The sequence below is a fragment of the Didymosphaeria variabile genome, assembly GCF_027946475.1.
Source record: "Didymosphaeria variabile strain IMI 356815 chromosome Unknown scaffold_4, whole genome shotgun sequence".
NCBI lineage: Eukaryota > Fungi > Ascomycota > Dothideomycetes > Pleosporales > Didymosphaeriaceae > Didymosphaeria > Didymosphaeria variabile.
The window spans coordinates 2,388,294-2,402,097 of NW_026611623.1; the positions used below are offsets into that span (position 1 = coordinate 2,388,294).

Sequence of the window (13,804 nt, forward strand, 5' to 3'; positions counted from 1 at the left end):
ATACTATCATACGAATATACATAAGACGCATTTGTGTAATCAATCTCGACGTAGGCGAGAGGAAGTGACTCGGGTCCATTTGCAATATTGGGCTGAGAGTGGTCACCGCACTCTCGTCGAGTGATGACTTCGTTGTCCTCATCATTGTTGCCGAGTGTTCATTATTCAAGATGGAGATATTCTTTACCACCGAAAGGGTCGGGAATTCCTTGTGTTTCAACTCATCGCGAAAAAACTTCAAGGGACTGTGTACGCTAAAATATTGCATCTCATCAAATGCCCACGAGAATCGCATCCTGAACATTGAGTACATGTGAAGATCATCAATGTCTTATACGAAGCTGATGTTTCGAAGATGTTCTGAGAGCAGCTGTAGAGATGAGTGGACATCCCCAATCGTCGCCAGCAGAGAAGGATCTGCGCCAGTGCCAGCGTATGGGGAGCACAAAGAGGTCCCCGAAACGAACAGCGGCTCTGCTACTATGATTGCCTTACGGACTCGAAGAGTCGCTAATGACGGCCTGTAGAAGTGTTCACGGTCTGCGCGCCATACGCTGGCTTGTTGTGGCAGAAATCTTTCTGGATCCGACTTGGCTCATGTATCTCCATGTAGACTTCACCCACTACGAGGAGCTCTTCGTAGATCAGCAGCTTGACATATCTCTCGGCAGCACATTGAAGAACGGGGACTCCACCTATGGATTCGTGGAAGATCCTTGGTCCGAATCATCATCTGGATAACTGGCGGATGTAGAAGAAGGTTGGCTGTGCTTGCTTTCGCGGTTGGTTGGGAGCTCGCAGATGGATCGGCATTCGTTCTTGAAACTGAGTATAATATGGCCGCATCCAAGGACTTACTGTCGATTGCGGCAGCAACGGAGCGCGTGTCCGCACGTCCTGCACTGTGATCGACGGTCAGTATGACTTATAGCGACTCACTGATGTCACTCACCCCACGGTCTTTTTTTGCGCATTGCGACAATGGTGTCGAACAGGACCCACAAACGCAGGAGACATGAGGGGAAAAGTAGAAGAAGGAACCCGATGAGCAAAGCTTGTCATTGATCAATGACGCTGATGTTCCATGATAGCCTACCATAAGTCTGCTTATGTCAAACGACAACTGCGAAAGGTACTTTGAACACGGTCCTAGCCGTCCTAATGAATGCTGCAACAAGCGTGCTGGACTGCAAGCTTTAGCATCTCGCTACTGCTGCACCATGCTAGCGATGCGTTTACGCCCAGTCGATGGTCGTGGAGCTTCTCGTGGGATTCCGAGCTGCTGACGGCAGCGACTGTGATCTCGACCCGATGTCTAGCTGTCATCAGAGAACGGACAGAGATAAACAGGATGTCCCTCATAGAAGTCACCACTTAAGAACAACCGACGCAGTTAGCACGCACAGTGAAGTAATCGGATGCCGTTGCTACCACACCAATTAAGGGAGACACATCCCACTCCACAATCTGCCTCTACGCACTATCTATGCAAAGCGTACACAAGCCGTCCCAGATCTTTGAACAAGTCTTATAGAATCCCTTACGCAAACAAGGTATATGTACACCACTCTACAATGCGTTAATACCGACAATTCTTGCATCTTCACAAAGCCTCAGACACGTATCTTACAGATCTGCCTTCTTCCTTCACCGAACACGCCACTTCATGGCCTCAATTCTATCTCCTTCGGCGTCTTATGTCCGTGCATCGCCTCCTTATATGCCCTCGTATTCATAATCTCATTGACCTTCTTCAACATCGCCCCCTCCCTCCTCCTGCTGTAGTCACCGGCCTCAATATCGTATCCCGCCCTGGTAGCAGCCTCCAAGCTCTCATATTCCCAGATGTTCGCCTTCATACCGACTCCATAGTACTGGTGTTTCTGCAGGAACGCTAGCCACGCTTTCACCACGTCGGGGTGGCCATCTTGGATCTGAATAAGTCTTCGCATAGTGATACGTTCGAAGTTCTCTTGCGATTTCTTAAAAATAAAGTTGGCGCGGGGTACTGTCCAGCGCTCTGTTATGCGAGGGAGAGGGGAATAGGGCCACGCGCGCACAAGCCCATGTAGTAGGCTGCGCGGACGGCGAAGTCGGCGAAGAGGAGGAGGTTGCGGATGGAATAGGTGCGGAGCTGGAGGTCGCAGACGGGAACGCCGTGGGTGGGGGTGCGGCGGAGAGGGCGGAGGTGGACGGCTTGGACGTTGACAGGTGTCCTCAGGGCATCGAGGGCCTCCTGTGTCTTCGGGTCGAGCGGGTCTTTATCGGTGGGGAGCTTCATGCCACGTTCTCTATTCGGTCCTGTCAGTATGGAGCAGCTTAAGTCTAAAGCCTGACCAAATGTGGATTGATCTTTCCAATCTCATACTTGTGCGCAAGTGTCAACAGCCTCGCTGGTGTCACCCAACTTCTGAAAGCCATGCATGTATAGCAAATAATCATCGTGACCCGTACCTCTGAAGGAAAAATTCTAACTTACTTGCCCTCCTTGAGCACGTCAAGGCCTTCCTTTTTTGAACATCTCCAAGAGCGTCAAGTCGTCGGGTGTGTTTGCCATCTTCTTCCATTTTCTCTGTGCTTCCGCTTTATCATTGGGCGTCCAGTTGTCAAATTTCTTCTGTGCCCTCTTCGAGCTGGTCTTGAGCGCAGTATATTCTGCTGCGTCGAGGCCCATGTGCTCTAACCGCTGCTCGATAGGCATTTCCCCCTTCTCCATCTCTGCATAGATGTCGACATCGTTGTCGTCGCCAGGCGCACTCCGCCGTTCACGGTCGTCTTCACGATCTTCGGCGCGGTTGCTCCTGCAACGTAGAAAAGTTTGGGCGGAGGCTCTAGGTGGTATTATCTATTCATTGTTAGTCAGGCGCTGGTGGGCATTCCAATTTCAAGATACGTACCTTGATCCTTTTTGTTGGAGCCAAGAACGGCCATAGAGAACGCGGCACCGCCATTGCTGATGGATTGATGTCCATCGCGTGTAGTTCCTCAAGTTGAAGCAAAACATCGACGCTAGGCCGTATGAGCCCACCGCCCGGCAGAACGCCTGCTTCGGAGAGCACCGTGCCAAGACATCTTTGAACATCACCCCCTCCTGCCGCACATGGCTTGGTGGGTTTTAAATTCTTTTCATCTTCCCTGAGGCTGGAGTCTTCCTGGAAACAAAAGAGACACCAAAATGGTTGAGAGCATGGACACGCTTGCGGCGCCGAACGCCTACGCCCGCGCCTCGGAAACAGCAGCCTACGTACGTTCGAAGCTCCCGGAAGCACTTCAGAAGCCGAAAGTAGCTATTGTATGCGGTTCTGGACTTGGAGGTCTCGTCGAAACCATCGAAGCAGAGCCTAAGGTCGAGCTCGCATACTCCACCATACCGAATTTCCCTCAGAGCACAGGTGAGCAACTATTGACATCAGATGCTTAGAATTCAGGTATGCTAATGTGCATGATAAAGTCCAAGGCCATGCCGGCAATTTCGTGTTCGGCTTGATAGGCCCGCAGAAAACTCCTGTAGCACTGTTGGTCGGACGAGCACAGTCAGTCACTGTTCCTACCTGGTGGGCGGTCTGACATCTTAACTAAACGAGACGACAGCTTCTACGAAGGTCACACGATGGATCTTGTCACGTTCGCTACGCGTGTGTGCAAGCTTCTTGGAATCGAAACGATGATAGGTCCGCTTCTTATTCTGTTACTCATCATCCGACAAGGGAACACAGGAACATATCTGACGGTTCACAGTCACAAATGCAGCAGGAGGTTTAAACGAGAATTACGAGGTCGGAGACATCGTCTGTTTAAATGATGTATGTTCACTACCTAGCGGTGTCTATGTGGGATATGCACTAATGGCGTCTAGCATTTGAACCTTGCTGGGCTGGTGGGTATCCATCCTTTACGGGGGCCCAATATCGATGAGTTCGGTGTCCGATTCCCACCACTGAGCGATGCGTACGACCTAGATTTGCGGCGGCGTACGCACAAAGCATGGAAGAAACTCGGGCTTGATCAACAGAAGAGGAGGCTCCACGAAGGTATTTACGCGTTCGTTGGAGGACCGAGCTACGAAACCAGAGCGGAGTGCAGGATGCTGCGGATTCTAGGCGCCGATGTCGTCGGTATGTCAACCGTACCAGAGATCATCGTCGCAAGACATGCAGCTATCCGGGTACTGGCCTTCAGTTTGGTGACAAACAAGGCCGTACTGGATGCAGGATCGCGTGGGAACGACGATACGATCCAAGCGATGAGCAAAACAGAGCTTGATGAGCATCTGAACAAGGGGAAGGCGAACCACCAGGAGGTCCTCGAGGCCGGCCGGGAGGCGGCGAAAGATATGCAGGGTCTGGTGAAGCAGATACTATCAGATCTGCACGAGGACTGATCGATCGACCGCCTGGTTGACGAGATGGCCCGTGGCATGCCTGGCCGCTTGACACGCTCTACGTGACTTCGATCTGTACATGTTCAGGGCTGTAGATAGAGAACGACAGAAAGGGCAGGGTGGAGTCCCATGTCGTCTTCAAGTCGATATTCAAGGCTTGATAATCTTTCCCTTACGTCGCTTTTCTTGCAGTGCCTTGTAGAAGGCCTTCTTGCCACTAGTCTTCGACATGATGATGTTTTCGTACTTATTCTTGAACTTGCCCGACTGCTCTTCCTGAGCGAGCACTTCCTCGACCAGTGTCCGGTGGCGGTCCTTTTTATTGATGCGGCCGCTGTAGAACTCCGTCGGCCCTTCGATAATTGTACCGACTTGGCTAAAGGCGGGGACATCGGACTTTGAATCAGACTTCTTATAGTGGCGCTTGGGGTCCAGGACATTGCGCATCTTGAGAAGCTGCAGGTCGCGACGCAGCTCGGGTGTCATCTCGGTGCGTGGCAGATTGAACCAGTCAGAGCCAGCGGTAGCCTTCTTCTCCTAGACTATTGTTAGCACATGGCTAGCGAAGGTCTGACGATGAGCGGTAGATGGAAGATGCCTCAGTGTAACTATGATATGGAAAACCTTCAGTTTGTGCAGGTGACGCCAAAACGGTGCCATGATCTGCGTCAGTGCAAAATGGGATAATTATCATCAAGGGCAGGTGAGAAGACGACGTATAGCTTACCTCTTTCTTCTGCTTCCTGAGCTGCACGGGGTCTTCAATCTTCTTGATACCGTTTGCGAGCGCCTGTTCCTTCTTTGGAACAAGTTTGGATGCATCCAGCTTGGTGATGGCGCCTTGTGTCGTTGAATAGGTATCTGCAATGCGACCGGGGTTCAGCTTGGGAAGCTTGAATGGAGCATCGTTGGCGGGCTGGGCAGCTTTCGCGCGCATGCGTTCAGCAGCCTCGGTAAGGAGCGCCCGGACCTGTTCATCGGTGAGCTCCTCATCTGTATCGTCATCCACCTGGGGCGGGTGCGCTGGCAGCAAGGCCATGTCTGCCGTGGTTGTAAGTTGGCGGCAGATGCACAACGTCTGAAAAAATTTGGGAACGTGGTTTTGGAAGATGGCGCACGGTTCACCTCGGCAGAATTGCCGCCTTACCAGATGTGTAGCGCCTCCCTCCGATATCACTTTGAACCCTACGTCGCAAACACACACCATGCCGTCATTGTAGCCTGCATGTTTAATTGTCGGTAGACGCTACGCTTCTCGAAGCTGCTCAGATGACGCTGGTGTGCTGGCGAAAAATCCTACACCTGGGCTTGACAACGCATCGGCTCAAGGCTGAAGTGCGGTCCCAGCCAATGTGAGCGGCGCAAAAGGCAGCCAATTGACCAATGGGTGTGCTGTGCTGGCCTTCTCGTCCAGCTCGTGCAGAGGCCAGCGTGTGGCTGAAGGTGAAAAATGCGTTGCCCTGATGCATCCACGCGGCCGGATGGCGCTGGTATGATCGAGTCCGCCTCTGCGCCTGCGTAGGGACGAGATGTGACGGCACCGGCAGCAGCGCGTGTTGCTGTCACTGCCTCTCCGGCTGTCGGCGTGCGACATGGTGTAGATACGTATAAAGTAAACATGGCAGAGGCACATGGATGCCAGCCGCACGCAGATCCCATATTCCTACCCTCAACAACACAGCCTTACGACCAACGGTACCTCTACCGTCCTCTCACCAACCAGCAGCCTGCCCACACGCCGCGCGGGCACCAGTCTCGTCTCCAGGAGATCCTGCACATAGCGCTGGCGTGTCCCTGTCTCAGCGGAGCATTCACGCGTGTGGTTCGCTGCCTGGCTATTGCAGACTCTCATCCGATTGGCAAGCCCACGATAGCAATCACACCACGAGTCGCACGTCTGTGTCGCGTCTGCTTGCTTGTCGTCGCCCAGGTAAACACAGTAATTTGCAACATGCTGGTCGCACACTTCGATACTGATGGCAGCCCGCAGCATCCTGTGCGAGCCCGTCTCACGCGGCAGTCCCCGCTTAGCTATTTGGCGGCCCATTTCGTCCACTACCCGCCGTCCTGACGCAACCACGACATCCAAGCTACAATCACCAATCTCCACCCCGTCACCATCACCAGCGCCCATTGGGCCAAGCTCGCCTCGGACCTGTACCGATCTGCCGTCTCGAAGCAGCACTTGAAGCTCCAACGCGACACCCCTGCTCCGCGTCACCTCAGCGCCCGCACCGCCGCCAGCCACCATGGATCCGACGAGCCTCCAGGCTCGTGGCCAGCAAAATCTGCGCCAGCAGGCCACGGCCGCGCCCCGTCGCTATGATGGCCAGAACGGCAATCCGCTCTACGACCCCGGCAACGGCGGCCACTATGGTGCGTTTGTCCTACCTACCCTGCACCACCGCGCCGCGACGCTGCCCGTTTGGCTGTTCTTGGGACTGTGCAAGACCGCCGAGCTAACATGTCTTCAGGTGCTTCCGCAGCTGTACGTTTGCATACTGCGCGCGACTCCGACTCGCGATTGCTGACAACCGTAGATTGCCGCACAAGGGCATGCGCCAGATCCGCAGTTGTTCACGGGCGCGTGGCAGAACGTAAGCACCGGCGTCGCGCATAGACCAAACATTGATGGCTGAACGTGCTACAGGTGAATCAAGGGCTCAATGGGTCCTATCGCGACATCCTCAACACGTACTGGCAACAGCAAGTCACGAAGCTGGAGACCGACGAACATGACTACAAGCTCCACCAGCTGCCATTGGCGCGTATCAAGAAGGTTATGAAAGCCGACCCTGAAGTCAAGATGATTTCAGCAGAAGCGCCCATTCTCTTCGCCAAGGGCTGCGACATATTCATCACGGAGCTTACGATGCGTGCGTGGATACATGCCGAGGAGAACAAGCGCCGCACGCTTCAGCGGTCGGACATCGCGAGCGCATTGAGCAAGTCGGACATGTTCGACTTCTTGATCGACATTGTGCCGCGTGAAGAAGCACTTCCACACAAGCGCAGTGGCGGACAGAGCAGCACTGCCGTCCAAGCTGCTGGCACGGTTCCTGCCGGCGCACTCGCCCAGCAAGGCGTACATCCTCATCAACAGATGGCGCCTCCAGACTACGGCATCACACAACACATGGCGCCGCAAGAAGACTTCCGTCAGCCCGGCATGTATGCAGGACCGGTTCAAGGCGATCCGAACGCGTACGGGCAGCAGCAAATGTTTGACCCATCTTATGGCGTGTACAATCCAATGGCACAGCAACCGGTAAGTCGCTTTACCAGCTATTGAGTTGCAACCAAGCTGACTTCGACAGCAAATGTATCCGGTACCCCAACGGGGAGCAGACCCAACCGGCGCCGGGGACCCCAACCAGGGCTACCGGCCACATGATGCAGAAGGCGATGCTGATGCCGAGGGTGAAAGAGAAGACTTTGGACCATAAACACCTTTACTGACGTTCCTGAACAGACTTAGCTCTATCGGACAATTGTCTGCCAAACCTGAGTCCTGTTTGGGATTATGTCGCCAAAATGGAGGAAATTGATTAATTACAAGCAAAGTCAAGGTTTGAGTGATTCTTAGCAAGAGGCTTGTCATGTGCACAGGTGGTGGCACATGGCATTGGGGAGCACATCTTGGAGAAGAGAAGCTTATTACTATTCTACCGGGGTATTGGCGTTGTCGTGAGCGTTTTGGTCCGACGGGTGGACAGGCGTTGGGATAGTTTTTGAAGGCATGGTTCGGCCGCGGACCGTGGCCTCTGGGCGGATGGAAGGCGTATATACAATTCCTGACATAGGTTTTCGTCAAGATGTCTGCCTCGGCCGTGATGTCAATCCGTGCCTAGGTGGATCTAGAGTAGCGCATGCAAGAGAGTACTTGTAGGTACCCGCTTTCCGAGCGCCCCCGATGTCTTGATCCGAGACGCGGCTCGCAGCGACATGGGTTCACCGAAGCATCCCGATGGGCTTCGTCGTCAGATGTGCCTCAGCATGTCCTCTGGGCATGTTTCGAGAGCTCCGCCCAGTGCTACAGTCGGTTTTGGTGCCAATCGCTCCGAAACAGCTACCCCGCCAACACCACTAGCCCAACCCGCCCGCCCACGTAGACCGCGTGAGACGCTTCCCCTCATTCAACTGGCTGGCTCTCCTTGACTGCTCGCACGAACAAAATCCTTTGCTTTCATTCCGGTGCGTCCTCCTTCACTCACCTAACAAGATCACTGCTCAACCCTCTCACTCTAGTTCTCGAATCCACCCCACGCCCCGCTCCTAAAGCCAGCTTCTTTAAACAACACACCACACTCAACAATATGGTTAAAGCAGTTGTTGCAGGCGCTTCCGGAGGCATTGGACAGGTAAGTCAGTTCCAGCGTGTTAATCACCCGTCACTAGTGCTAATTGCGGTGCAGCCGCTGTCCTTGCTACTAAAGAACAGCTCCCTCGTTGACGAGCTCGCCCTCTACGATGTCGTCAACACCCCTGGTGTTGCGGCCGATCTTTCGCACATCTCCTCGAAGGCGGTACGTACACACACCCGACTCAAAAGAGACTGAAACTAAACATGGTCAGGTCGTCACTGGCTACCTGCCCAAGGATGATGGCCTTAAGCAGGCTTTCACCGGCGCTGACATCGTTGTCATCCCCGCCGGCATCCCCCGTGGGTACACTGTTGGAGAACAAGCAAACAGCAGCTGACAGCAGCCAGGCAAACCCGGCATGACCCGTGATGACCTCTTCAAGATCAACGCTGGCATTGTCAAGGGCCTCATTGAGGGCATCGCACAGCACGCCCCCAAGGCCTACATCTTGGTCATCTCCAACCCTGTAAACTCAACCGTTCCCATCGCCGCTGAGGTCCTCAAGAAGGCCGGCGTCTTCGACCCCAAGAAGTTGTTCGGTGTCACCACCCTCGACGTCGTTCGCGCTGAGACTTTCGTTGCCTCCATCACCGGCGAGAAGGAACCCCACAAGCTGAACATCCCTGTCATTGGTGGTCACTCCGGCGAGACCATCGTTCCTCTGTTCAGCCAGGCTCAGCCTTCTGTGGACATTCCCAGCGATAAGCTCGACGCTCTTGTGAACCGTGAGTAGAATCTTGCGTGGAGAGAATATTGTACTAACTCGACAGGCGTTCAATTCGGTGGTGACGAAGTCGTCAAGGCCAAGGACGGTGCAGGTTCCGCCACTCTGTCCATGGCCTACGCTGGTTTCCGGTATGTACATCAAGCCCTCATCTGCCGCCGTATCGCTGACAATTTCTAGCTTCGCGGAGAAGGTCCTCAAGGCCGCAAAGGGCGAAAAGGGTATTGTCGAGCCCAGCTATGTCTATCTCCCCGGTGTCCCCGGCGGTGATGCCATCGCGAAGACGGTCGGCGTTGAGTACTTCTCCGTCCCCATCGAGCTTGGTGTAAGTGGAATCCGCTGCATAGAGATTTATATGCTAACTTTTCGTAGCCCAGTGGTGTCGAGAATGCCGTCGATGTCGTCAGCAAGGCGAACGACCACGAGAAGAAGCTCCTTGAGGCAGCCTACAAGGGGCTCAAGGACAACATCGCAAAGGGCGTTGACTTCGCCAACAACCCTCCCCCTCCTCCCCAGAAGTGAGTGGCCTAGCACGCGTGGATTTCCCTTATGTACATGGAAGAATATTCATGCGACTTGCGGCAGGTAGACTCTAGGAGAGTCCTGTTATGGAATGGGGAAATGAATAACGAATAGATGATGCTGGATCATACACATCTTTGATGCATGGATGGATATGCCCCGGTTGAATGGCATTCAAGCGTTTTTGCAATGTAGCCAAACGAGTTTTGCTATCTGCAACAAAATACGGGTCTACGGCCTCGCCAATGTTATTGTGACACTAGACTTGATATGCGATGTAAAGCCCGGCGGTGCTGCGCAATTCTGGAGGTAGTATAATTAGTAGGGTGCCAAGCCAGACGTCACGGACCCTGTATGAGGATCACCCGCGACCCAAGCTCCCACAGTTTCCGCAAAGCTTCGTCTTATTTTACCCCACGGACGACTTCATACCTGGGGCCTGGATATACCGCAAGACCGAGAACAACACTGGACATGCCGTCATAAAATACGTCCCGCATCGAGTACTTGCACGAACCTCAACCTCCGCGCAAATCACTCTTTCCCCACTACGTCCCCGTGCGAAACACGCGGCAGCGCACACCAATTCCCACTGTGAACCTTTTGCGATACACCTTCACACGCGCATATATACACGACCCTCGCAATGGCGACTTCACACCCGGCTCCCATGGTTTCGGAGGCCATAGACGGGGACCCCACTGCAACCGAAGTCGCAACCTCATGTCTCGACTTCCTTCTCATAGAGCTAGTACCGATGGCATACCGGATAACCGCCGATCTGGCGGCCAAAGAGCAAGAGTACTTGAACGGGCCTGGGACAACGAAAGCGTCCCAGCAAAATGCGGAGAAGAAGGACGTAGATAATGATGCAAGTAGTACAATAGCAGGTGGTGGAGGGCTAAGAGGAGGTGGGACAGCTACGGTTGTAGATGAGGAAGAGGCAAGGGAGGCGGTGTTCCACAGGCTGGAGGCGCTGGGGTACAGAGTTGGATTAGGTGTTGTCGAACGGTACGATTACCTCTCCCCAAGCCTTTCTCTTACGCCTTCAGCAGTATACGAGGCTTTACTTACAGATGAAACAGAGTCTCAAGAACCCACCCCCGACCCACCTCTCCCCTCGCAACCATCAAATTCCTCTGCAAAGACCTCTGGACCCTCCTCTTCCGCAAACAAATCGACAACCTCAAGACCAATCACCGCGGCATCTACGTCCTCACAGACAATACCTTCAAGCCTCTAACCCGCATGTCCTTCGATACCATCAAGCACGCGCCAACGGCCCACGCGACCGCCACCACCACCCTTTCCGACCGCATAAACGCTGCAGGGGAGAAGGGTGTAGAATACGGGGATATGGCGGCGTTCGGAGGCGACGCAAATTCTATCAGCAGGGCACAGCCTTTTTGTATTTTCCGGCGGGCGTGGTGAGGGGTTGTCTCGCGGGGCTTGGGGTTGAGGCGAGCGTGAGCGCGGAGACGAGTGGATTGCCGGGGGCGGTATTCCAGATACGGACGGTGGGGGCGAAGGCTTAGGATACTTTTGCTAGTAACACGGGCTGGGATGGTGGAGTGATTGGACGTGGACAAGGGAATGCGGGACCAGGAGGGGTGGAGGGGGCTATTCGCGCCTTGATTTATAGCGATGCATTGGGTGGTGTTTGGCGTTAGTATGTACATCATGGAGAGGCATAAGGAGAGCTGGCATTGCCCGCGGGCTTATGCTGGTATAGTCATTGCTGCAGAGCTGGTGTAGAAGGTGGCTCCTGTGATGTCCATGGCACGGAGTTCACCAATATAGAAGCTAATCAGCGAGCATAAACACAATCAATACTCGCTTCGTATCCTCGTAACTATCGTCATCATACAACACTGCCCTCTCACTCCGGCACCGAAGTACTGCCGTACCTCGCACTCTATTAACACTCATCAACCTTACCTTCTGTTGAAGAACCCCGGTTTCCTCCTGCCCATCTCTCTCGCCCTCTCCAGCCGTCTACAAGTAACATCCGCTTTGACTAATATAAAATTCTGATCAAACACATGCCCATTCGCATTCCCGCACCTCTCGAGCGCAGGCGCCAAAGTCATCTCCACGCGCTTCCTCCTCCTGCTCGCTCCACTGATCACACTCCCGCCTCTGTACCCCTCGTCCTCACTCTCTATATCATCCATCTCCGAGTCATAGAACCCATAACCCCAAAACTGAGTGGGTTTGCCTCCCGTCCAAGTGATGAATCTATAATCCGCGCGCTGTTTCTTCATCTTCAGATCAAGAGCTACTGCCGCCGACACGATAGTGTATAGCTGATCCTTCCCCTCCCTCAATCGCCTACATGCCCACGGCCTTAACCTCCTCCTCAGCCGCGCGCAAAAGCGCTTGATCCACTTTAGCACGGGAGCGGCGTCGAATGTCGGACTCCATTTCCCATCGACCTGCGGCACAAGGAGGTTGACTGTGAGCGCCCGCCACCGATGGTACTCCTCCGCCTGCGCTTCGTTCCTGACCGCTGAGAGCCCTTGTGAGTACGAGGACGGCAGATTCGAGCGCGGGAAGAATATACCTTTGCGCAGCGTGTCGTTTATAGGACGCAGTTTGCGGTCCCCGAGTTTGCCTGCCCAGATGTAGCCGCAGCCTTTGCTTAGGGTGCTAAAGATGCGGTGTTGGAGTTTGGACCAGAGGAAGGATTGGATGAGGAGGGGCCGGTCGGTGGGGTGTTTGAGGTAGGTGGTGTAGTTGTCAGTCAAGGAGCTGAAGAGCTCTTTGGAGGTGTGCAGGTAGGGACGTCGGCGGGAACTGGAAGGTGTGCCTGTGAAGTACTCTTCGGTCCAGATGCGGATTTCTTCGCGGAGGCCTAGGAGCTCTTCGATGAGGGTTTTCTCGTCGGATTTGTAGACCACTGAGGCGTGGGCGGGAATTCCATGAGGGCCCATGGATTGCCTCTGAAGCTCCTTCCTCAGTGCATCCCGTTCGCGCGTCACGTCGTAGAAGCGCTTGACGAGATCGTCCTGGCTGCTCCCCGGTCGAACATCTGGCCGTGACGGCGACTTTGGCGGTATGAGCGGCGAGCCATTGACGCTCAGACGATTTGGACTGAGCCCCCGCGAGTCTGTTTCATCCGAGGATGTATCAGCCGGAGACAAGGATATCCGAGGCGCGACTTTGATCTGTGATGGTATATAGGGCGTCTTCCTCCTCTTGGGCAGCAGCACCTCTTCGTCGGACCATTCCACGTCTGCCTCGGCAGCGGCGAAGGGGTTATGCCGAGGGCTAGATTCCTGGGAGAGCATCTCGGCGGAGGGACAGACCACCTTGAGGGCGCTCAGTGTGCTATCGCGTACGGCTGCGCTCAGTCAGCTCTAGCTGCCACCGACAGTCTCATGGGAAGAGCGCACCAGGATCAGGCTCGTTCATGGCCGGGCGTACATGCTGCGCGAGCTATACACAGGAACAGTGACAGTACCAAAGAAGTGCTACAGTGTGCAGCGTACGGCGAGCTGTCGGATAAGCTCCAAGCTGGTGAGGTCAGATAAGATGGATCAATTCAGCCCCAGGGTTATCCTCTTTTGCCAGATCTACCCAGCGACGTAGAATTGGGTCTGCCCCGTCGGATGCGGAGCGCAAGCTGGGACAGGACGACGCATTTTCAATTGGGGACGCGGGGACGCACTCATATTGGTCAGGGCACGGCACGAAGTGGCATGGGAGCTCTGTCCACCACCAGTCCGCGACGTGTGGTGGCGGCTGGGCGCGAACGCTGCGGGCCATTCACGCGCCGGCGCCCGCCCGTCACGCAGTGGTCCGCCCCGGGGC

At 54.6% G+C, this 13,804-nt stretch overlaps 8 protein-coding genes across 8 annotated transcripts; 4 read left to right on the forward strand and 4 right to left on the reverse strand.

Moving 5' to 3' along the window:
* Positions 1-1,664: 1,664 nt before the first annotated feature.
* On the reverse strand, positions 1,665-2,281 carry RSM10_1 (mitochondrial 37S ribosomal protein rsm10; the record flags this gene model as incomplete). Its single annotated transcript, XM_056214467.1, has 2 exons — positions 1,665-1,944; positions 2,061-2,281. 2 exons carry the CDS (start codon positions 2,279-2,281, stop codon positions 1,665-1,667), a joined length of 501 nt encoding a protein of 166 aa, XP_056071734.1.
* Positions 2,282-2,497: 216 nt separating this feature from the next.
* Positions 2,498-2,951, reverse strand: RSM10_2 (mitochondrial 37S ribosomal protein rsm10; the record flags this gene model as incomplete). Its single annotated transcript, XM_056214468.1, has 2 exons — positions 2,498-2,845; positions 2,898-2,951. 2 exons carry the CDS (start codon positions 2,949-2,951, stop codon positions 2,498-2,500), a joined length of 402 nt encoding a protein of 133 aa, XP_056071735.1.
* Positions 2,952-3,175: 224 nt separating this feature from the next.
* On the forward strand, positions 3,176-4,381 carry PNP1 (Purine nucleoside phosphorylase; the record flags this gene model as incomplete). The annotated part of the gene is made up of 5 exons (XM_056214469.1): positions 3,176-3,392; positions 3,452-3,533; positions 3,592-3,671; positions 3,739-3,803; positions 3,857-4,381. The coding sequence occupies 5 exons, from the start codon at positions 3,176-3,178 to the stop codon at positions 4,379-4,381; spliced, it is 969 nt and encodes a 322-aa protein (XP_056071736.1).
* A 150-nt stretch (positions 4,382-4,531) lies between these two features.
* fcf2 (dTDP-fucopyranose mutase) lies at positions 4,532-5,420 on the reverse strand (the record flags this gene model as incomplete). The annotated part of the gene is made up of 2 exons (XM_056214470.1): positions 4,532-4,918; positions 5,109-5,420. The coding sequence occupies 2 exons, from the start codon at positions 5,418-5,420 to the stop codon at positions 4,532-4,534; spliced, it is 699 nt and encodes a 232-aa protein (XP_056071737.1).
* Positions 5,421-6,630: 1,210 nt separating this feature from the next.
* Positions 6,631-7,827, forward strand: HAP5 (CCAAT- binding transcription factor component; the record flags this gene model as incomplete). Its single annotated transcript, XM_056214471.1, has 5 exons — positions 6,631-6,757; positions 6,856-6,869; positions 6,922-6,978; positions 7,032-7,649; positions 7,699-7,827. 5 exons carry the CDS (start codon positions 6,631-6,633, stop codon positions 7,825-7,827), a joined length of 945 nt encoding a protein of 314 aa, XP_056071738.1.
* Positions 7,828-8,697: 870 nt separating this feature from the next.
* N0V89_005697 (uncharacterized protein) lies at positions 8,698-9,991 on the forward strand (the record flags this gene model as incomplete). The annotated part of the gene is made up of 7 exons (XM_056214472.1): positions 8,698-8,742; positions 8,797-8,907; positions 8,957-9,044; positions 9,093-9,470; positions 9,516-9,600; positions 9,650-9,794; positions 9,842-9,991. 7 exons carry the CDS (start codon positions 8,698-8,700, stop codon positions 9,989-9,991), a joined length of 1,002 nt encoding a protein of 333 aa, XP_056071739.1.
* A 646-nt stretch (positions 9,992-10,637) lies between these two features.
* On the forward strand, positions 10,638-11,422 carry N0V89_005698 (uncharacterized protein; the record flags this gene model as incomplete). The annotated part of the gene is made up of 2 exons (XM_056214473.1): positions 10,638-11,002; positions 11,077-11,422. The coding sequence occupies 2 exons, from the start codon at positions 10,638-10,640 to the stop codon at positions 11,420-11,422; spliced, it is 711 nt and encodes a 236-aa protein (XP_056071740.1).
* Positions 11,423-11,925: 503 nt separating this feature from the next.
* On the reverse strand, positions 11,926-13,405 carry N0V89_005699 (uncharacterized protein; the record flags this gene model as incomplete). The annotated part of the gene is made up of 3 exons (XM_056214474.1): positions 11,926-12,500; positions 12,555-13,334; positions 13,387-13,405. The coding sequence occupies 3 exons, from the start codon at positions 13,403-13,405 to the stop codon at positions 11,926-11,928; spliced, it is 1,374 nt and encodes a 457-aa protein (XP_056071741.1).
* Between the last annotated feature and the right edge of the window lie 399 nt (positions 13,406-13,804).